Here is a 24156-nt window from a genome sequence, read left to right as displayed (position 1 = left end):
TCAAAAGTTAGCTTGTCTTAATGGTTACTACAGTGCAACCTTTACAGAGAGGAAGGTTGATCTAGTAGTTAGTGCACTAGCCTGGAACTGAGGAGACATAGGATCAGATTCCTGCTCTGCCATGCGCTCTCTGGGTGTGGGCTCTTGGGCAAGTCACTTTGTCTCTCAGTACCTCAGCTCCCTATCTTAAAATTGAGATAATCGCATGGCCCTACCTCTCTATAGTGTTGTCAGGATGCATTCATTAAAGACTGGGGGGCTCTCAGATACTGTGATGGCAGGGGCCATAGATGGAGCTGAGACAGAAACATCATGGTATTTGAGAAGCCTTCACAATGGACAGCATGCAGGTAGACAGCTGCTCTGCAGTGAGGCTGCCATTGAATTCACAAGGGCTCTGTGCTGCTGCAGCAGTCTACCTGCAAGCTGTTCACTGTATTTTCCACGGCATGCATCCGATGAAGTGAGCCGTAGCTCAGGAAAGCTTGTGCTCAAATACGTTGGTTAGTCTCTAAGGTGCCACAAGTCCTCCTGTTCTTTTTGCAGATACAGACGAACACAGCTGCTCCTCTGAAACCAGAGATTTTGTTGTTATCCGTGTAGCTCAGTAACAGCAGCATGGTTACTTTTGGTGAAAACTGATGTTTTGAAAGCTGAGCAACGGTTACACTATGGCTCTGTTTCCTCTCTTTTGTTTTACACCCTTAAAATTTGCTAATTATCTTGGAGATAACATAACCTCATTCTTGAAGGATCAATAAGGAATTCTACATAAATGTGAGGTAGCAGCTATTTATCCTAGGCATCGCTGGCCCAACACATTTTCCGTGTTCACCTCTGTAATATAAGGATTTTAACTACAGAATCTAAGTTTCATTAGATTGTGATAAAACTGGGGGTAAGTATAAAACCCATTTTATGAGCCATAAAGAATTTTTTTTCTCTTAGCAACTGCTTGAAGGTAAACTTTTTTCTGGTGAGTGCAAGTGGTGTTAGTAACTGTAGGAACTTCTTTTTGTTCAGTCTTGCAGGAAACCTGATAGCAATTCAATTAGAAAATGCAAATGAGGTCACATATTTCCCACTGGAGTGCTGAATTACCCCAGAGAAAACTGAGCGATATTCTAGCATAACAGTAAATACTAAGATAAAGTTTTTCACACTGTTCTCATTTGACTGGCTGTTGTTGCAATTGAAAGTGTCAATGGGACCTGTGGGTATAGTTTGCAAACAAGAAATTGTTGTTTATGGAACTAATATTAGTCCCTTATAGCTCACGTCAGCATTTATGAAAAGATAAACTTGAGTAGGATAATATTCTAGAAGAAAATAAAGTCAGCTTGCTGGCTTTGCTTATCTGGAATTAGCTATGCATTGTTGGCTTTGCTAAGAACATGTACTGTGTTTTTCTATCAAATGCATATTCAATTAACCAACTGCAAAAGACGAAAACTATATGCTTGTAAACCGTGATAGAGCAGAAGATGTCAGTCTTCAGAATACGCTAAGTTTCATATGTGCACACCCTGAAATCTTCCTAAGGAGTATGGATGATTCTGTATCCATCTACTTCCTAGCCTTCCACACCTCCCCTTCCAGTCTATACAAAGTGCAGTTACTGAGATCCTCATCGCTGTCTATCATGCCAGTCCTCTCCACCCACTTCTTTGAATCCCTTGAAGTCAGTTGACCTATGTTGGATTTTCACCAGCTGAGGATTTGGCCCATAAAGGGCAAGCTGAACTTTTTTTCCCCTTATACATATGTGCTGAAACATATGAACTCAGTTGTGACGGATTGTTTTCTCTTCATTACTGTATTTAATTTTTCTGTAATTATCACTCTATACCTTAATATTGATAACACGGCAACAGAGAAGAGAGTTCACGACAGAAGGGGTTGGGGATACAAGCAGCCCTTGTTGCTGTCAGTAACTTATCCAAGGAGAAATCTGTTTTTACTTCAATTATTCTGTTTGTAAATCCTACTGTCTTCCTGCCCTGTCCTTCCAAATTCTCATAACTGAAGAGGGATTTTGTGAAGTCAATGGAAATTGTGCAACTAAAACCTTGCAAATACATGCATATGCACCAGCACAAGCAAAAAAGTAGAGATGTCTGTCTCTAAAAAACCAATACTCACGTAAGCCCTGCCTAGGTTGTGCTACGTCCCATCTCATTTTGGCGTTCTTTCCAGAACCAGATGTAGAATCTGCTGCTACACACCGTGAACATGAAAATCTTGTGGAATCAGTGCCAATTGACTGTTAAGGCTATTTTCCCAAGACACAGCCCTTACGTTATCATCTGTGGAGTTTTATCTTGCTAACAGTCTAAAGCGTTTTCCACCCCCTGGATTACATATGTAAAAGATTGAAATACCTCAACAGTTAAAAAGAGACTTGTTCAGAATAGGGCTTGTTTATGCCATCGCCAGCCAGGGTGTGCCTTTGATGAGTTCGGGGGCAGTGAAACACACCTTTCTCTGGATGGGGTGGGGAAGATCCCAAGCAGGAGAAGCTGGGGTAGAGCTGTACACACTGCTGGGGCGCAGAATGTGTGGGGGAAATGCAGCTTCATTCTCTTTCCCTCTCTCCCACACCAGTCTCTTCCCCCATGCATGGGGGATGGACTAACTCACATGGGAACAAGGTAATAAAACTTGTCCTGCCCACTGCTGCCATTGGAAGGGGGTGGGTTTGAATCATGGAGACTGGCTGATGGGCATTCTGCCTACCTCAAAATTCTCACTTGTGCTTTCAGATGGATCTGATATACTTCTTACTTTTCTTTCCTAAACTGGTTTACAGGTGTGAAGAAGCTTTTGTAGTTCTCCACAAAGCTAATTGTGTTTGAGTTATTAGTTAGATGGAACCAAATTTTCAAAAGCCTACCCAACCAGCCAGAGGCATAATATGCACACACGCTTGTTGCGACTGCAGAATCCTACATTTGCATGGATACACCATTTTTCAGTACGAATAGCATGTGCATACAGCCGGTAGCACAGTTTGGTCACATAAACGCACCAGTTTCCTCACGCCAGTGTTGGATTTGGCATGCATAATACATGTGTGCACATTTTGCAGAGCACAGTCTCCTTTAGGGGAGATGGCTCTGTTAGAATCTCACTCAAACTTTTTCCTGACTGTCAGCTGATGTGTTCTACAAGTCTGTGTGGCTTGCCAAATCTGACAATTTTTCTTACTAATTGACTCTAATGTGATCTATTCTATACAGCCACACTGTTACTTGATAAAAAAAAGTAAGTAATGAATTTTTGCATAACTAGCTGATTTAATTAAAAATGTTTTATACTGTAATTGTACGATTTCTATAAACGGAGAGATAATTTTGTTTAATGAGTTTCTAACCAAACATAACATTCTTGACTGTGTGTAGCCAGATTTGATAAAGGTCACAAATACTAAGATTCCACTGTTTGCTTTTGTAAATAGCAATGATCAAACAGCTTGATTTGGCACTTGAAATATCCGGGCGGAATTGGTTCCCCCTATTCCTGTTTGCACCACAAATTATTAATATAGTTTTAGGAGCAGAGGGGGATCTTCGCTGTATCTGAACGCTGTTCATTATCTTTAAAGTGGAAATACACTGCCAAAATCACGTCTTATTGTCAATTAGTGGCTTCTCTGCAAACACATTAATTTAATGCCCCTGCTGAAGTACTGTGCACATTGGAACATCTTGCTGCTAAAATGCCAGTTTTCAGAGCACTTTGACACAAAAATCATTCATGAATAGCAATTTATGCTTTGATGCTAATGGGATGTGACGTGAATCTATCTTTGATTAAATTTGCCACCGAGCTTACAACTATTTGTAAATATGGCTGATAAGTAGCCATAATAGACTTTCCAATAGGAAAACAACCGAGAAAAACAGATTTTGGATTCCTCACCTGCACAGTTCCAACACAACAGCTTAAACTAAACTGACTGTAGTAGAAGGAGGTCTAAAAAAGAAGGGCCATCCGTCTACTACATTTCCCATCCTGCCTTCAACTTTGGCAAATTCAGCAATGACCTAAATACAAAAGAATCAATTACCCTAAAATAAATTCTCCTTTTGTTCTGAAAACCGTTCATTAGGCTGCGTGAAAACACAAAATGAAATCACTCTCATCGCTAAAAGATCAAAAGGTAAAAAAACCCGGTATTTTAGAGAAAAGGGCCTGATTCTTCCTCTGCTACCATCATTGATGTCAACAAAAATGTTGTCGTCTCAGAACATAATTCATGCAAATGTTTATTCAGCACCATTCTCATTTTCTCCTTGTTAAAGAACTTAGATATATTTTCATTGTTTTATTTTGTGGTTTGGTAAATAGCATTTTCTGCTGTCATTCCCATAGCTACCATGGAAACCAGCTACAATGCTTCAGAATAAATACTTTTAAAGAAATATGCTGCAAGGAAGGAAATGGTGCCACCTTTCAGAATGTGAATTGGTGTACAGGAAGAAGAGAGATATGTTGGAGGATTGGATTGAAGATTGTTCTACAGAGACTTGTCATTTATTTTAAAAAAAATCTAACCTCAGTAAAATATAGGGTTTGACAATAAAAACAAAACAAAAACCAGATTATTTATCTTCTGAAATGTGTATGACCCAAAGCTATAAAGAGGCAATGAAAATAATAAGACTAACAAATCAGAAAAACACAAGCAAGTCATAAATAATATTGATATTTTGGAAAGGAAACACTTTCCCCTCTCCTCCCACCACAGTTATTGTTTATTCACGAAGCAAGAGTAATATATTTCAGCATTGAATGGGAAATGTTTCATTTCCAGGGCTGATCGCTATAAAGTTAATAATCTTTAAAGAATACACCTTAAAGCACAATATTATTTATATGCAGAGAATGGCGGCTTATTTACCCAAATGTTAGTGCGATCCAAAATGTTCAGCTAAGCAGGAACACAAACTATATTATATTATGTAAATGGGATTGTGATACGCTCTGCTGGATAATAACTTCCAGATGTCTCTGTAGCCAGAGGCTGACAGATATCAAAGACAGGTTGGCTGGAAGGGGAGAGGTGCCAGCTGGCTGGACTGGTTACTGCTAAGTGTAGCGGAAGGTGAAAGCTGGTGTTACTTCATGCACACTGATTTTATTTGTGGACTAGTGAAAAGATTGTGGCACAGCTTTCTCTTTGCTATCTGAGATGGTAATTGTGGTTATTGGAATCCCTAGTGCCGTTCATCTTCTGGGAGTTATTTCCTTCTTAGGTCTGTTTTGTAAAGGGGCATTGAGCTTAGCACAACAGGCCACCCATTAAAGTTTGACAAGCCACAGACTAACAACAGCAAGCATTTAAACAGCCATCAGCCCCTCGTGGGTGCTCCTGGCCTTTGCAGCCAATGCAAAATGAAAATGAGGAATCTCTGAGTTCAAGTCAAGAGATAAACAGGCAGAAGCCCAGTAAAGCCAGAGGCTCCAAGGAACCTCTGGTGTTTTAAGAAGCTTCATCTAAACTTGCTTAGGCTTTGTCTACATTAGCACTTTTGTCAGTCAGGGATGTGAAAAAACATACCCCTGACCAACAAAACTTTCACTGGCAAAAGCTGGCCAGCGCTATGTCAGCAGGAGATGCTCTGCTACTGATGTAGCTACCGCCGCTCGTTAGGGGTGGTTTAATTATGCCAGCAGGAGAGCTCTCTCCTACCAGCATAGAGCGGCCACACAGGAGATCTTACAGCGGCGCAGCTGCAGCTGTACAGCTGTGCCACTGGAAGGTCCGTAGTGTAGACAAATTAGTTTTAAACTCCGGAAGTCACCTAGAGTCTCATCTACACTAGCATTAAATACCAGTGTTCAGAAGAATACCTGGTGTAGACAAGGCTATACATCTGCACTCATTTAAGTTCAAGGTGAGAATGAACCAGGAAACATGGGACCCAGACTTACTCCCATTGAAGTCAGTAACAAAGCTCCAGTTATGGACTTCAATGAGACCAGGTGCTGACACATGGATTGTCCTGGGAACAAAAGGAGTTTGTCTAATATTAAAGATGGAAGGCAGGGACACTGCCTTCTGTATCCCATTCAGTTCTGAGCACCCTGTTAGCACATAGGGCTTCACCCAGTATCCATTGACATCAATCGAAGGACACACATTGACTTCAATGGGCTTTGGATCAAGCCCTTAACAAGTAATAGTATATTTTAAAAGTGAAAATATTGTGGGATAATTTATAAACCTATTAACAATAAATATGCTGAAAGGAAAAAACAGAATGTAGAGGGCATTTCCCCTTGTTACAAATGTAGGGCCAGATTCTGCCACCTTTATGCACTATCACAGGCTGGCTGGCCCTTTAAGGGTTTAGCCTGCAATGGATCAGCTATCTCCCCCAACCACACATGCACACATCTGCTGGAGATCAGGTGGCTCAACTTAGTTATCAGACCCAGGAGGGGGAGTGCTAGGGGATTTCCATAAAGAGCTGGGTGAGCCCAGTTGGAAGTGGGGAGTTCTTATTCCACGGGCAGCCTGGAAGAAGGCTGAACTTCAGAAAGGGGAGAAGAGCAGAATGAGCTGGCTACTCCCAGAATGAACTGGGTCTGACTGGAGGCAGGAACCCTGATGAGCGGCACCCGCCTGAACTGCTTAGAAAGGGGAGAAGTATGCTAGCCCCTGGGTAGTGGGGATGTTCCAGGCGTAGGAGGCATGGAAAGACCACAGCATTTGAGGTGTGTCTGTGAGGAAGAGGTGGCTTGGCTGAAGGTTTGGTTGTTTTCATAGTTTTGGATGGAGTTTAGTAACAGGCTCTGAGGCCCAAGAAGGGGCTGGACACTGTAAAGTGATCTGGTTGGGGGGCCAGGCCACTCCTACAAGTGAAGTAGGACAAAGCACTGGGGGGGAAACTGAGGCAAAAGTTGCTGCAGCGCTACATGTGGACACAAGGGGGTGGGCTGGGATGGCAACTTTGCTACACACACACACACTGATTTTACTAGGACTGCTTGAAAAGTTAGGGGGCTACTCAGCCTAAGAGTGTGGGACTCTGGCCCTCCCTGATCAAGCTGTGGAAGAGAAGGGAACCATTGCCCCATTTTAAAATAATGGGAGTGCACAGTGAATACTGAAAATGTGATTGATTGATTTATTGTATTTGGCTTTACATAGGAAGAAATGTTACTTTATTAACAAAAAATTCACCTGTATGATTATTTGTAGTGCAGTAGCTCCTAGGAGCTCCCGTCATGGGCCAGGACCCCTTTGTACAAACACAGAACAAAAAGATGGTTTCTGCCCAAAAGAACTTACTATCTAAACAATACAGATAACTGCTAGCTTCACAGTCCTTTCAGGAGCAGTTCTTAATAAATCTGCCCTGATACCTTTGTACTAACTACACGTATGTACAGTTATTCCTGAAACGTGACTATTAAGGCACCAAATCACACTAATTCTGAATTCGTAACAAATTTGCTTTCCAGCTTAGTCTGCCCTGCAACAGGTTTCCCTTGGCCCCATACTTTGTCTTCAGTCTCCTTTCTTTGACTCAATGGCTTTGGTCCAACTCCAAGATTTTCTTCCGACCTACTTCTCTGATGCGTCAGTGTCCCAAGGAAAGAGGTGCCATTACTGAATTACAGAGCCTCCTTTATAGCTTCAGTGTACAGCACTGGACCACAGCACTAAACTTTTTAAATGCCACCTCATAACATCCAGGATGGAAAGAAACCACTGTCAGAAAGTAGAATTAGATTCCTGGTTTGGCATGTGTTTTCCTTCCTGTTGCAGAATGAGGTGCAGTGTCAATATAGTCCAGAGGACTTTGTTTTCATTCCTCTTGTGGTCATGATACAGGGAATTCCCCTAAATCTGTCTGAAATACACCATGGAGTATCCCACTCATGCCAACCTGTTAGGGGCCCTATAAACAGCTAGCACAGAGTAATGATCCGCAAAGGACAAAATGTCACAGTGAGTTTGTATCCACTAAGTGTGTAGAGAATCAGCAGGAGAAAAGATGATACTATTGCAAATGGAGGCCCCAAAGTAAGTGGCAAATTGTTCCTGTCCCTTATTCAATTGCATGGGGGTAGGGAGAGCACAAGGTGACCATCTGCCTATATGCATCCCAAGCACAAAGGTTAGGGACATGCGTAAGTCGCTGCTTTTGGGGGAACACAGGGATTGCACCACAAAGGCATACATTGCTCCATCAAGGATGATAAAGTGGGGTACTGCCCCCTGCACATCCCATCCTCACTGAACCACAAAGCTGGTTGGTTGTAGGAGAGGACAGCACGCTGAGGAGGCAGCATCTCTCCCTGTGTTTATAGCTGTGCAGCTTCCTCTGCCCCCAACATAATTTGGCCCTACATAAATAAAAGACATGAGGGCCCAAATCTGCATTCCATTCTGGCCCTTTATCCGCTCCAGGGAATGTAGCTAGGGGAGGGAGTGTGGGTGAAATGCTGTTGCCTTCCATCAGCTCCTGGTGTAGAGTAGCATAAATTCTGCTGAGGGTTGGCTGATAGTACAAATAGCCACTTTGCAGCCACCGTCACACCTTCCCCTCTTCCTGCAACAAACACAGCTCAGGTAGCACAGAGAGCCAGGCTCAGAATATGGCCTGAAAGAAAATGAGGTGGTGGAGAGATTAAAATGGAACTCTCAGTATTGAGAGAGTAGAAAGGAAGGGTGGTCCAGTGGCTAGGCCATAAGCTTCAGCCTTTGGAGACCTGTGTTCAAATCTCTCCTCTGGTACAGGCTCCCCCCGTGACGTCAGGCATGTCTCTCCATCCCTTCATTCTCCATGTGTGAAACGGGAGTAATAGTATCTCACATGGATGTTGTGAGGATAAATACACTACAGATCGTGAGGTGCTCCGATACCATGGCAATGAGGCCCGTGTAAGAATCTAGATAGACAGATCTCATATATCTCTGAGCCCAAGGGTTTAGCTAAGCGAAAAGTGTTTCACAGCGAAAAAAATGAAATTGGGAGCTGTATTACCAATTAGTATAACTAAGCTTCCATATTTACATTCCAGTTGGGCATGAGATCCTTGCACGTTCAAAATAACATGGTAGATTACTGGTGTTTATAATTGATTGTTGGTGCTATTCCTGAGACATTCTTAGATATTTCAGTCAGAAGAATGAACAGGTCTGGCATTCATTCTCACCAGACTTTGTTACAATGTTTGTCTCTCAGTTTTTGAAACAGCAGAAAAACATGTTCAACTTATTTAAACAACACAAGAGAAATTAAGGCCGTTAGAACACATCATCAACAAATGAAGATGAAAAAGAGTTGTTGGGTTTTTATAAATAAGATTGTTGCTGTGAGGCCCTTTTTGAAATTCTGCATTCCAAATTCAGAGACATGTCGACAGTTTATTCTAGTGTAGGAAAACATCATCAGGGCAACAAGGAAGCTAGTCACTGTCTAGTCACCTGCCAGCAAAGACTAAAAAGGCTGGTACTGCCTTGCCGAGTTGACACTAATTATTTCAGTATACACAGAGCTTTGGGATTCGTGTTAATTCTCAAGTCTGTCTTTAGCTCAGACGCATTCTACTGTGTGAACTCAGCAGAGCACAATTATTTGTCCATTCCCTCATAATCTGTCCCCACACTCACATGCCAATTATGTAAACTGATCCAAATACCTGCTCCTCAGAGAAACCCCTCTTGGAAACTGCAAACCAATTACAAATTTTTTTAAAAAAATGTATATACTTCCCGATAGCTAGCATCTGCTAGGCCTATTCTAAAGACACATATTTCTGAGTATTTTCTTTATTTAATACTGCCTCCTGTCATTGGTTGAGGGAAAAGCATCTCTGGTGTTAAAGTAGAAGGGACCCTATTGGAAATATTGTCCTTTATGAATGGTTTACTAAGGGTAACTTCAACAGCACCTACTTTATCCTAAAAAGAAAAGGAGTACTTGTGGCACCTTAGAGACTAACCAATTTATTTGAGCATAAGCTTTTGTGAGCTACAGCTCACTTCATCGGATGCATCCGATGAAGTGAGCTGTAGCTCACAAAAGTTTATGCTCAAATAAATTGGTTAGTCTCTAAGGTGCCACAAGTCCTCCTTTTCTTTTTGCGAATACAAACTAACACGGCTGCTACTCTGAAACCTGTACTTTATCCTAAAACATAGTGGAAGTGCATCCAAGAACCACACTATGATGCTGTTTCCCTATTCATCACTTGCTAGAGTTAGTGCTCTTGCAAATGTATCCCAGTAGTGATCGGCAAAGTACTGATGCTACAGTAGTGGTGGTGTTTTTGAGTAAAGGCTTACAAAACCATGACCATGTCAAGTCCTAAGGCTGATCACTGTAGTTACCTGGATCAGTGTTAGCATTGGTTCAAAATTTTCTCACTTTGAATTTTTTTGATCGGAAATGGGCTAAATATTCTGAAAAATTAGCTCATCTCTAAGGTTTGTACTAAACATTTTTTCCAAATTTCTCTCAAATACGTCAAACATCAGTGAGGTCAGTGGGCATTTTGGGTGCACAAGGAATACAGCATCACAGCCAAGCTCAGTATCCACCCAGCATTAAGACCCAGATTTTAAAAGGGTAAACTATTTTTAGGCACTATTTGCATCATCCAAATTTGCACTCGTATTTTTTGTGCCAGCAGTGACTTTCAGGTGCAAATCCAACTCACTGTGCACCTGTAAATCAAGTAGTGTGATGTCTAAATAATTTAATTTGCCCCCCACAATTAATTGTAATCTTTCCCTATATATCTTATTCCATGCAGCATCCCACAGTGGGGAATATTAAATAAACCGATCAATGTAACTTTTCTGGCATGAGTAAAATTATTGTGCTACTCATCAATAATGTGTAAATATATTCTGTGGCCCCAGTCCAACAAGGCACTTAAGCATTTGCTTAACTTTTTGCATGTAATTAGTCCCACTGAAGTCAGTGAGGCTGCTTATGTGCTTAAAGTTAAGCCTTCTTAAGAAGGCCTGATATATACATTATAGAATATAGCCGGATGCACAAGATAACAAAGCTCTTTGCTTTGTTCTCAGAACTCGCACACTTTCCAGGCTCTGATAATTTTTCTACAATTTGATTTTTTGCAGTGAGGATGGCAAAAAGATTGAGAGTCTGGGGAAACTATCATTTTTGTCTCCACAAACATCCACATATGGCCCCTCTGAGATTTTAATGAGAATTTGTAAAGCTCAGGTATGATTCCACCTACTTCACCAATGGCAATGGCATTTTCTGTTTTTTAAAAACAAAAAAAAGGCCAATGTTTGCCGGGAGGAAAATCAGTAATTTTCCTAAATTGGCCAAATGCAAAATTCTTCAGTCTTTATCTCAGCTACCTTTTGTCTTTATAAAAATCTGCAATAAAACAAAATACCCCTGCACAAAACCTTGAGAACTGCCACACGCACTGAAAAAGAAAATGGTTTACAGGCTGCAAAATATTACATACACATGCACCTTCACTGAAGGCATATGTGTAATTCAAAATCAATTTCTGTTTAAAAAATGTTATTTTATGTACAGAATGAAGGATCTGTGATAGTGAACCCTTTCAACACCAGAGCAGAAGAATTGTCTAGGTAGTCAGGACAGCCAGCTTACTTCCACAAAACCAGATACTAAAAGTTATTGGTACTCTCTTAAAGCTAATGAGCAGGTTAACATGGTACAGTGGAGTTAAAACACCCCTGAGGAGTTTTGTTATTTTTTTTTTTGTTTTCCCAGTAGATTATATTTACTCAAAAATTGCAGATTTCTTTATCCAAGATGCTCATAAAGCTTTCTGCAATTGGTATAATGAAGACAATACATTCTGGACAGCAGTTTGATTTGGTAATGACAGTTCCATACATTATTGAAAATGAAGTGGCAGCAAAGATGCCAATAAAGTCTATTATGCTTCTGTGATGCAGAAATGTTTACTTCATTTTAACAACAATAATTTTTACAGCGACGCATGAATGTTCCACGCAAGCAAGAGTCACTGTGGCAATAGTCCCAAGTGGTGATTAATTTTTTTCCTTTTTTTTCCCACTTGGAAAAAACTAACTGCATTTTGCTTTCCTTTTCCTCAAAAACAGCAAAAAGGGAAGAAAAATTCATCTACAGATCTTGCACCGCAACCGAGTGACACTTTAATACCATGGCGCCAGCCCCAGAATTCTAATGGGCTGAGAAGGCAAAAGAGAGACTGGGTCATCCCACCAATCAATGTGCCAGAAAACTCAAGAGGGCCCTTCCCTCAGCAGTTGGTTAGGGTAAGTGCAACTATTGAAATAATAATAATAATAAATAATGTGGTTGTTCTGGTGCAATAACAGGTGCACTCCAAGTCTGTAGCATGGGAGATCGGGCATCAAACACAGCGTCATTTCTCTCTCTTCCTGAGCCAATGTCTGTCCTGGAGGTAAAGCACTTACGATACAAGTCTTCCCTCCCCTCAAATCCAACTCAGATGGAGTTTAATCACCTCCTTCTAGCTAATCCTGGGGGGAGATGTTGGCTCCACTCTCCAAAATGGCAGGTTGCCAACCCTCTCAACTGGATGATGACTGCAGGTGTGAAGCCAGGAATGGTGACTCCTAAGTATGAAAGGGTGTTACATCCTGAGCATCCTTTCTCAACTATCAGTCAGAGTCAGGATCCAGATGTGCGTTTGCATGCCTGAGAAGGGTATTGATGTACAAAGCTATATGAAATCCTTCATTAACTAGCTCCTACACTGCATGTTGCTCATTTCTTCCCTTACTATGGTGTTCGTAGAGATCAGCTAGCCCCATGGGACATTATGCTGACATTTGGATGACAAAAATATGGACTACAGGATGCATTTGATTGCTGTTGATAAATGTAGCAAAATTATAAATACATGTGACTGTTTGTTTTATGAGCCATGATTTTGGTTTCCGGAAAGGAAAAATACTAGCTGTCAAAAAAAAATGTAAATAAAATGAAGACTCACTGACTGATATTTTATAATTCTTCCTTTAGAAGAAAATTGTGACATAATTGCAGAATTTAAGAACTAATTTTGAAAAAGCAGTGGTGTGTAATTTACATCCCTTGTCAGGAAATTCATCCCGCTCTTCTTGAAACAATGCTTGCCGAGCCCTTTCCTGGATTAAAATGAATTGCTGTCATTACCTGTTCCACACTGATTAGCTGAGACTTTGCATGATAGTTGGGAAGAAAGAGTAGTTTGCTCAATCTCACAGGAGTATCAGGAAACTTGATAAGTCATACAATGTCGGAAAGAAGCACATTTACAACCCACCAAATACCAGGTGCTGCAATTGTGATGTTGACACAATATCTCTGCAAGGAGCACAGAGGTGATTTGGGACAGAATATTATCGACAGTCAGATACTTTAATGCCTGATTTTGTTTTCAAAAAAGAGGCTTGAATTTCATTCACTTCGTTGCACACTTATGCAGATACTGTCACACTGCAGTTATTGTGATGTGGGGTGAAAAATAATACTCAAGGATTGGATTTATGTAGCCATACGTATGTGCAATTGTATTTATTTCACATGTGACGGTAGGTGCAGACTGCATTTAGAGCATAGGCCTCTCTTTGTGCAAATCAGGTCCATGATGTACAACACAGTATTGTGGACCAAACTGTGCCTGTCAACTGCTGAGGGGCATGAATGGGGGAAGGGTGCAAGAAGCCTTCCCTGGCATTTAGAATCTGGGCACACTCTGGCCTTTTAATATGTTGTCATATTGATTGTAATTTGAGTTGCCCAAATGAATTAAAGGGAGAATAACTCAAAAGCCTCACTAAGCAAAATGGATAGTTTGGGTTACTTCTGAATGCCTGTCAGTATTTAAGCACTACACAGCAAGCAGGCTAATTGCAATAAGAGGTCCCCCCACGTTGACTTCTTTATGAGTTTTGGCTGAAGAGTGACAAGAGACTTTGGCTCCAGCTTATTAAACCTTAGCATATGTTAGTGTTATCAGGTTACCTACTGCAGATGTGTAGGTTAATGGCTAATATCTCCCACATACTTGTTGTCATGGTCTGGAGATAAGATTGTAGAACTCAGAATGTGAAGTCATGTTTACAAATAGGGAAGGCAATTGTTATCTTTTATATAAGTATGGAGGAGTAAATATTCACACCTTAAAGAAACACTAGCTTTGGGGAAAAACAGCTAGACACAGCAAACATGTTCTTAAATTGTTAAAGAAAGAAACCCCCTCATGGCTTCAAGATCTGCTGTGCAGACAGTAGTACAAAAATAAAAATAAAATAAAATAAATGAAATCAAAATTTGGACATGGAGGGGAGGAAATGATTTAAAATACTGTGATTTTTTTTCTGCCTCGTGAAGTGCAGAAGGAATTATAATGGAGGGGAAAGTCACAGCCTTGCACAAATAACAGCTTGATTGAACATGAGACTGCCTGATGTTTCTGGTTTTTGTGTTTGATATTTGATGGTGTTTGGTCTCATCTGCGGCATCCAGTCCCTCGACCCATTTGATAGCCCCTATAAGTGGGGGTTGAGTGAAGTGAACGGTAGCATGTGTTAAAGGTTCACCAGTTAGACTCTGCCCTTTAACTGGTGAGAATAGGACAACCCCATGTTTTCAAAGACCAGAACCGTGTGCTTATTTCAATCCACATAATCTTCAGATTGCCCTAAGGCATTCTGCTGTCTAATAAAGCTAGGTGAACAGTTCTGGTCTGATTTCAAACACTCCTGCTGATTGGGTGTTGGGTTTTCTGTTCCCATCTGTTCACACCGTAGAGCAGAAAGAGCACATGAAGAAATACAGCATTGAGCTAACATGTGGAAAAAAAGTGCGTGTCAGAGAATGCGATCAGTTTTGTAAAGCTTTCAAAACTAGCAGTAGTTCCTAGACCCTGCACTTCCCTTTGGTCTAGAGAGTGCTGTCTGAGCTTACATTTTAGATGCAAGTATAGCTAATGAAAAGTTGTCCATCCATTATGATATCTATGAGTAGTCTTGTATATCCAAGATGAGGTGTTGAATAATATGAAAACCTGAACATTAAGACCCAACCTACTAGATGTACGTTTTATCCCACTGCTTGCTGGATTCTGTTTGCATTTTTATAGGTTAGACTAATTTGAAATGCATAGGCAAATCTTTCGTGTTCCCTCCTAATCCTGCTTGCTATTGTGAAGGGGAAAATTCCATTTTATGGAAGTTGATTAGTTACTTGTCACTATTTTTAGCAAGGCTGTGCCTGAATGAAGTTTAAATCATAGCAAGGTGAATACAGCTTGATGGGAGCCATGTAAGGCTGCATTACGAGCTATCTGGTTCAGTTGGTATCAGCTGTAATTCTCTACTCGTTAAAGTATTTCATTCTGGCAAAATGAAAAAATAAAATAAAAAAGAACCGCATCCCCCCAAACTTCTACAATGTTATTCCTGGGGAGGGCTGGAGGAGGGAATAGAATTCTTTCTGGTAACTACAGGGTTTGGTTTTGTTTCTTTCAAAGGAACATCAAGTCTGTTCATATGTGTCAACTGCTAGAAGTTTGATTGTGTTTAGGTCGAGAGGAATACAATAAAAGAGAGAACAAATGTCTGTTTGGGTTTGGCTGCTTAGAAAACATTAGCAGTACAGAAGCAAATTGTAAGCTAGATCTTTAGCTGGTGTAAATCCATATAGTTCATTGATCTGATCCTGTGTGAATAAAATTTGCAGATGTTAAGGCCAGAATAGACCACCAGGACTAATGCATCATAGCCCATAGAATTTCAACTGGTCCTTCCTGCAATGAAGGGAATCATCCTTCCATTCTATGTAAGCGAACACTATTGAACCCAATAACGGGGGCTGGAAGTAGAGCATATCTGTTTGAAAGCATCCAGTCTCAATTTAACAACTCCAGATGATGATGAATTTACCACATCTCTTGGTAATCTGTTCCAGTTGTTAAATACAATCACTGTTTAAGCTGGATCTTATTTCCAATTTGATTGTTTCTAATTTCAGCTTCTAGCCATTGCATCTTACTATCTAGTTTGTCACCCTAAAGAACCCCCATAATATTAACTACTTCTTTTTGTGTAGGTACTTGCAGACCACAATTCATTCAAAATTCTAGCCCATGTCATTCACTGTTTGCGCACTGCAATAACATGCAAGAAAACTGAATACAGTTCCTAGTTACGGTCTTTTGCGCATTGGCCAACAAGGAGTGAGTAAACCCTAGTACTAGGAGAGTACAGTCGTGGAATATGAATATTCCTCCTATTGTACAGGAAGGGACTGTCATTTGACAGAATTTGAACTTATTGGTATCACATGAGATTGATGAAGTACTCTCTAGCCCACATTACTAACCAAAGATTATATTAAATAACGTAGCTCACGAAAGCTTATGCTCTAATAAATTGGTTAGTCTCTAAGGTGCCACAAGTACTCCTTTTCTTTTTGCGAATACAGACTAACACGGCTGTTACTCTGAAACCTGTCCTTCTACTAGGGATAAAGATTTTTAAATCAGCAAACCCAGATAACTTGCACCCAAGAGTTCTAAAAGAGCTGGCTAAGGGAGATTTGTGGACCACTGATGTTCATTTTTAATAAACCTTGGAATACCAAGGAAATTCCAGAAGAATGGAAGAGTGCTAATGTTGTGCCAAAATTCAAAATGGGCAAGTGGGACGACCCAGGCAGCTATAGACTGGTTAGTCTGACAACAGTATTGGACAGAATAATGGAAAAGCTGATATGAGATTCAATTAATAGAGAATTAATTATATTCCTATCCTTTAATATATGGTCAACATGGTTTTATGAAAAATAGCTCTTGTCAAACAAACAGGATTTGATTCTTTGATTAGATGACAAATTAAAGGTAACTGCATAGATGTAATATGGACATTTAGCTTAGTATTGCACAACATTCTGATTAAAAAATTAGCGCAATACAGTATCAATAAAGGAACCTATTAAATGGATTAAGAACTGGCTAGCTGACAGAACTCAATAAAGTAGTTGTCAACAGGGAAACATAATAGAATGGGGGTGTTTCTAGTGGGGTTCTGCAGGGAGTGTTACTAGGCCTGACAATATTCAACATTTTCATCAATGATCTGAAAATCACTGCCGATGAAATTTGCAGGTGACACAAAGATTAGTGGAATGGTAAATAATTATGAGGACAGGGTACAGAGTAGCAGCCGTGTTAGTCTGTATCCGCAAAAAGGAAAGGAGTACTTGTGGCACCTTAGAGACTAACAAATTTATTTGAGCACTTATTTATATGCTCAAATAAATTTGTTAGTCTCTAAGGTGCCACAAGTACTCCTTTTCTTTTTGAGGACAGGGTAGTTATACAGAGCGATCTGGATCAATTGGTAAGTTGAGTCCACTCAAACCAAATGCATTGCAAGTCAGCCAAATGCAAAGTTATACATCTTGGAACAAGGAATGCAGATAGTACGCACAGAATGGGGCATGGGTGGGGGGCTGTATCCTGGAAAGTAATGACTCTGAAAAGGCTCTAAGGGTCATTGTGGACAAGCAGCTCAGCATGCACAATGTGGTGCTGTGGCAAAAAGAGCTAATGTGATCCTTGGCCGTATAAACAGGAGAGAAGGGCGTAGGAGTAGGGAGATGGTTTTACCGCTGTATATGGCATGAGTGAAACTGATACTGGAGTACTGCGTGCAGTTCTGGTGTACACATTTTTTTAAAAAAAGTTGAAAATTGTAGTGTGTGCAGAAAAAAGCCAGAAACATTATTTGAGGGCTGGAGAAATGCCTTACAAGGAGAGATGTAAAGAGCTCATTCTGTTTCATTTATCAAAAAGAAGATTGAGAGGTGGCTAGATATGTGTGTATACCTTCATGGGGAGGAAACACTGGGTATTAGAGGGCTCTTTAATGCAGCAGAGAAAGGCATAACAAGAACCAGTGTCTGGAAGCTGAAGTTCAAATTAGAAACAAGGTACACATAAGAGTGCATCATAAAGAAAGCAGAACTCCTCCAGAGCCCTCCAAATCCACAATCATTTTTATACAGAGCCCTGTATCTTTCCCTTATTAGAACCCTGCCCACGGTTAACTCTGCATTAAAGAGCCCTTTAATATCCAGTGTTTCAAGATCCAGGCTGTATTCACTGTATATGTTGGATAAAGAATGAGGCAGCGCTGCATAGTGAAATGGCCTGCAGACCAAGTCGCACTTTCCTCATATGCTTCAGTTTTTGCATGCTCAAATAAATTTGTTAGTCTCTAAGGTGCCGCAAGTACTTCTGTTCTTTTTGCGGATACAGACTAACACGGCTGCTGCTCTGAAACCAGTTTTTGCATGGTGTGTCATGAAACAGGTTGGCCTTTGTAGCACCAAACCTCATTTCCTGTAGAGTGTCTGGTGTATAGTGAGCAAGGCTGGGGGTTTCTAGAAGATGATTGATGTACTGAACGGAGACCCATGAGATTTGGGTTGTACTCCTGCCTCTGACGCACGCTTCCTGCATGACCTACCACAAGTCACCAAAGCTTGTTTAGGGGCCTGAATATGGATTTAGGAGCACATTTAAAAATAAACATGTATCGGTATTAACATTATTAACGTACATCAGCTTTCCATAGACGTATTATTAACTCTTATTCATAAGCTGGACAGTTACCTTTACAAGACCCATTTGTGTCTGGGCAGCCTCTAATCTTTGGTGCATTTATTTTGTAGATGACTATTTATGAAAATCTTGGCTTTCCTCTCCATGCTTTGCTTCCCCCTCTGTCATAGGGATCATTCTTCCCTCTCTCGCAGGGATGCTGTGAGGATAAATTCTTTAGTGTTTGTGAGGGGCTTGGATGCTATGGCAATGGGAGCAGTAGCAAAACCTGTAAAGAAAAGAACTCTCTATTCTGAACAGTCTGTGGATGATGTGCAGTAAATGAGGCATGGGGCCACACGCTGAACAATGAGGAGAAAGTATTAAACAGTTGCCACGTTCCCTGAGTGCTCTCTCTCTCTTGTGCCCTGAATGAGGCCTATGGAAAAAAATAGTTACTGTGTAATAAAAGACTGTCTTATGATGTATGTGCACAAGGGGGTAGAATTAAGATGCCCGTTTCTGGGGTTCAATTGAACTACATACACTGTAGATATATTAAAGCTCACCTTTGTGCTCCCTTGATCCTGTTGCTCCTGTTTGACAGCCCAGTCCCCTTGTTTCAGGGGAAACATCTGCTGCAAAGAGTCCAACAGACCACAAACGCACCTGGGGTCTGGTGTGGCACAGAGGTCTCCTGACGTCACCCTCATTTATCCGCTACACCCGCAGCAGAGCGGGTGGTGTTAGAGCTTATGTGTCATGTCCATGCCACCTCAACAACTGCCTGTATTGGGGTGATCCTCCAGGGTGTAAGATCCTGATTTTAGGCTTTAAATTAACTCTAACTCCAGATTCCACCAGTATTTGTGGTGGAAAGTAGTTGTACCACACCCAAGAATCTGCCCTAGTTTGGGCAGACAACATTAACATTGTCATTTCCCCTGCCTACGCTTCACTTTACACCCTACACCTTCTTGTGAAGAAGTTTCTTTATTGTACAGAATTCCTAATAGAATTCCTAATAGACCCTGTATTAGCTAGGTTTCTTACCACTGTGAAATTGACTATTCGGAATCCATTAACTTCTAGCTGTAAGACGGAGACACAAGACCTAGCATTTGTCTGCAGTCAAGAGAAGGTTTTTTTGAACAGAGGCCTAGGAAGGGCTTCCCAAAGGGAGGGTATTGATGGTCTCAGTCAAGACCCAGTACTTTCTTGCTACTATTTGCCAGCCATGAAGAAACATGGATCCACCTCTCAGGTTGCAGCCAGGAACTACCCCCAGCACTTCTGTAATCTCAGCGAGTGTCACCAGCTGAAACTCATGCCTTTGGCCACTCCAGTCTCTGTTGTGGAGTCTACAGGCAGCCAGCTCAGTCCAGACCTGATAGACCTTCTCATGAAAATTCCTTAGAGTGAGAAGAACTTGACTTCATCACTGACTTATGACAGACTGACTGGGTGAGGAGGAGGCCAGGGCCATTTTCACACCATGCCTACACACAGTCTGGCTGGAGATGGAGGGAAGCATGTGCTGCACCTTCCTAAAGCATAGTGCAATAGAGTTTATTCCCAAGGAGCTCCAGCAGGCATCTTCCTGTGTTGCAATGTCTCTCCTGCTGCTGTGATAGCGGTGGTGCAGAGCCTAACCGTCTGCTGCTCGGGGCTCAGCCTTCCTGGCACCAGCCAGCCCAAAGTATACAGAAAAAGATTAACAGCAGCAGGATTTCAGGTTTGTTAAGCACAGGCAGCCATAGACTCGAGCTGTGGTGTGGGATTGTACCATGCACGTTTTGTTAGCAGCCTAGGACCCTCCATACCCTGACTGAATGAAGAGAGAGAAATGATTCAACATACTGCTCTTCTTTTGACATGTCCATTCAAAACTCCTGTAACTCCTTGGGGTTTAGCGAGCATGGCCCCTTTAAATCTTTTTCCTATTGGGGAGGGGGAGCAGTGAGAGAAAGGAGGGAAACTTGGGGGTGTGGCTCTGGAGCTGGGGGAGAGAAGGGCTGCAGCAGGGAGGCCCTGGACAAAGTGAAGGAGAGGGAACCTGCCTGAAGCCTGGGAGGCCGATCGGGGATACCCCGGGACAGGAGCCAGGAGGAGCACTGTGCCAGGGAGGAATTGCCCGAGAAGGACAGGCCGGAGCTGGACCCAGTATCGCTGCTGCCCAGAGCTGCATGGGGCTTGTGACTCTGCAATGGGAATAAGGAGGGAGGCTGCTAGCTAGTTAAGTGGGGAGGTGGTCGCTCTATGTGGCTTTACAGAGGACGGCAGAAGAGGGCACCAGAGGGGTTGTTGGGGAAAGTTCACTGGCGCTGAAGACGACCAGGAGCACCCAAGACTCAGCACTGGACTGGAACTTTGCTCAGTACCCCTGAACTCTGTGTGCAGACACATTGCTCAGTGTCTGCCCTTTCAGACTGTGCTACCGCTGGGCCTGTGGGGCCTTGGTTTGAATGCAACCCTGTTCTACTGCTCCCCCTACATTTCCCCTTGTTGTTTTTTCTCCTCTCATCCCTCTGTAAATAAATATCTCCCTTTGTTATATCCATTGTACTTTTCCTGTGGGTAGGTGTGTTCACTCTGGGGGGTTTGGAACAGGTGCCCCTGGGGTGGAAGGAATTTTTCCTGCTGCATTCCTGAGCGTGCCATCTCTTGGCCAGAGCTGCCTGCAGAGCAGACTCCACCTTGGCCATGAGGGCACTAAAGTTACACTCCTTATAAAAAACCAAAAAGACCAAAAAAACCCAAAAAGAGAGTAGGTTCCTAAATATGCACCATAATATATATTCATAAAACTACAATATGTTCCTCCATTTGCATTCTCCCCAGAGTACAAAGACTAGATGTCATTTTAAATTTCCCATCATTTCACAGATCAGCTGGTGCAACGCAGCATAGCTCCATTTAAATTGATGGAGCTACACTGATTTACACCACATGGGAATTGGAATCTGGGCCGAAGAAAGCAGAAGCCCAGTGTTTGGGTGGGCATTACATGTACATATGCGCAGTGGTAGAGATTGAAAAGTGCAACTACAGCATAAATGCTCCATTTGAAATTTTCTTGGAACAGCATTCAAGCCTATACTGTAATTATATATATTGTATTTCCTTGTATTCAGACCTTTGGGGAATTTATATTGTCCTTGCTAACGCCAGAGGAACTGGAAGAAAGCAGTCATTTAATGATTCAGCTGTCTTGGGCTCTATGATTTAATCAATCATATGAAAGAAATTTTTAGACCCTTTGTGTTTAGAGTTCTCTAGTCTGAGCAGAGAATGTTCCCTTTTTGAATTGCTTTAATAGCTGTATTTATGCAGCTGAAAGTTCCTTAAGAAATGAAAGTAAAATCAAATTGCTGAGAATGCCTAGATAATTTATTGGAGAATATTCAATTAGAATATATTAATATTTTAGATTTCCATCATTAATTTAATATTCAGAGATTTAATTTAGTCGTTGAATTGCTGTGGTGCCATGCGGGGGTGAGTTGTTAGGCTGAGTGCTTAAAACACCTGCCACAAATGGGTGACTCAGTTTGATTCCCAAGAGTACAAATGCTTTTCCACTGACACAAGTCTTGCGGCAGAAACCTAGTCACTAAATCTTTCTGGGGCCCTGAATTTTCCATAATTGCAGAATGGAATAATATCTTCAAGGAGAAATACATGCACTATCTTATTTATTTGTGGATCAAAGTTTAGTCTGGGGAAAAGATAAATGAGGTGAGGTTCCAAATTTGACTATGTATGACTGCAGAATTTTATTTTTCCTATTCTAATTAATATTAAGGTAGCATCTAGGAACCCTGCTCTCAGATCAGGGCTCTGATGTGCTAGGCATTGTACAGACAAATTGGGAAATAAGACAGTCATTACCCAAGAGAGCTTACATTGGTGTCCCAACAAAATTTAACCTACATCATTTTTGTGTCTGCAAATGACTTGTTGGCACATATATATCCATTTGCATGACTAACAACCAGCTTGTTGGTGCAAATCCAGTAATACGCCATGCAAGGACCAATATATGTGCCTGAAACTCATTGCCAAGGCAAACTATGGGCCTAAATGTTGCAAGCGCAAATAATGCCATGCAGGAAAGGGGCAGGGCACTGAAAATGTGGGCTTCATTTACAAAGTGCTTTATAACCCACTAATGATCCTCAGCGAAACTGGGGTTGGGGGGTATAGACTGGTATGCCATCCCCACACCGCGCACTCTTGCTGGCTGAAAATTATCCTAAAGAGTTGGACATTGGAGCCGTACTATCAAGCTTTTTGTCTGTTTTATTGGGGGTGGAGATCCACTCCAGGGGCAGATCTTCCCCCCGTCTCCATAAATAACAACTGTTATCCTTGTTTTGTAGATGAGGAAACTGAGGCAGAAAGATTGAATGATTTGTTCAAGGCCACAGACACAGTGATTGTCAAGGCCAGGATGAGAACTCTTGAGTATTGGCTCCCAGTTCTATGCTCAGCTTCCTAGATCACATCCATCTCATGATGGCTTTGTTTATTATTAAGCACTCTGAGAACTTTGGATAAGAGTAACCCTATATTCTGGGTTTATAATTAGTATATCCAGCTATTTATCTCATTCTGTTTTGAAGTTGACTGCTAGATCTGTCTATCTGCTCCTCTAATGCAGAAGGGTGGCATTCTCTGAGAGGTCAAAGCTATCCATTCAGCATGATCAATGACTAAGTGCCCAGTGCTCATTCCTTGATTATTCTGAACTGATTCATACACTCCCACCCTGCCTGCTAGATCCAGTTCCAGATGAGTTCACCCTGAAAAATGGAAAAGTGGGAAGAGCTGAAAGATAAATACTCCTCCCTCAAGAAAATCATATCAGGCTTATTGTAAAGAGTTTATCAATCACTCTGAGAAGCAATTGGATGTAGTAGTCCATAGCACATATTGCAACATATCATTATATTCCCCATCTTTTTAAGAAAGCGAGACAAGTCTAATAATCATTCAGTACAGCTGTCATTATGTGTAGAGACAAAGACAGGAAGGCATAGTCAGTGCTAATGTGCATTGCTCATAAAAGCTATTCAAACTGTATAAAGTCAAAGTGTAGAGAGGGAGGGTAGGTTAATTCGATAAGACAAAGGATTTTGTTTTGCTGATGTGTTGCCAAATAATAAATAAATAAAAAGGCCGAGACACAAGATGAGGCAAAGAACTCTCAATCTGTCCCTTTGTTGGAATAATTCATTTCTTGACACCGCTCACCCACTTTGGTAGCAGGTTGCTGTGGAATTAGATTTCTTTGCTGACTTGAAATGTATTCTTAAAGAAACGGTGGAACCTGAAAGAAGGTGCAGTTATAACCTCGACGGCAAGACTGTTTCTGAAATGTGCTGTTTTGTGTCTGTATAGCTTAGGGAAAGCAGAAGAGACCACCCACCCTTTTTCTATTACATCTTTTTCTTCTTTCTAATCTGTATTGCTGACGAATTTCAGATGTCAGCTTTTAGGATTCAAAGAACTTACTCTTGGGTTAATTTTAAGCCTTTGCTTCTGTAGTTAATTGTTTTATTTTTAGCAGTT

At 41.4% G+C, this 24156-nt stretch overlaps 1 protein-coding gene across 4 annotated transcripts in view; it reads left to right on the top strand.

The window, feature by feature from the left end:
* Positions 1 to 24156, top strand: part of CDH4 (cadherin 4) — a 664040-nt gene that overhangs the window by 423661 nt on the left and 216223 nt on the right. For all 4 annotated transcript variants that reach the window (XM_073309188.2, XM_073309187.2, XM_073309190.2 and 1 more), the window contains one exon: positions 12104 to 12280. In XM_073309188.2, the coding sequence (XP_073165289.1) occupies positions 12104 to 12280 (177 nt within the window). The remainder of the gene's footprint in view (positions 1 to 12103; positions 12281 to 24156) is intronic.

Source organism: Lepidochelys kempii, chromosome 13 (genome assembly GCF_965140285.1).
Source record: "Lepidochelys kempii isolate rLepKem1 chromosome 13, rLepKem1.hap1, whole genome shotgun sequence".
NCBI classification, from domain to species: domain Eukaryota; kingdom Metazoa; phylum Chordata; order Testudines; family Cheloniidae; genus Lepidochelys; species Lepidochelys kempii.
This window is presented reverse-complemented; position numbering and strand designations above follow the sequence as displayed.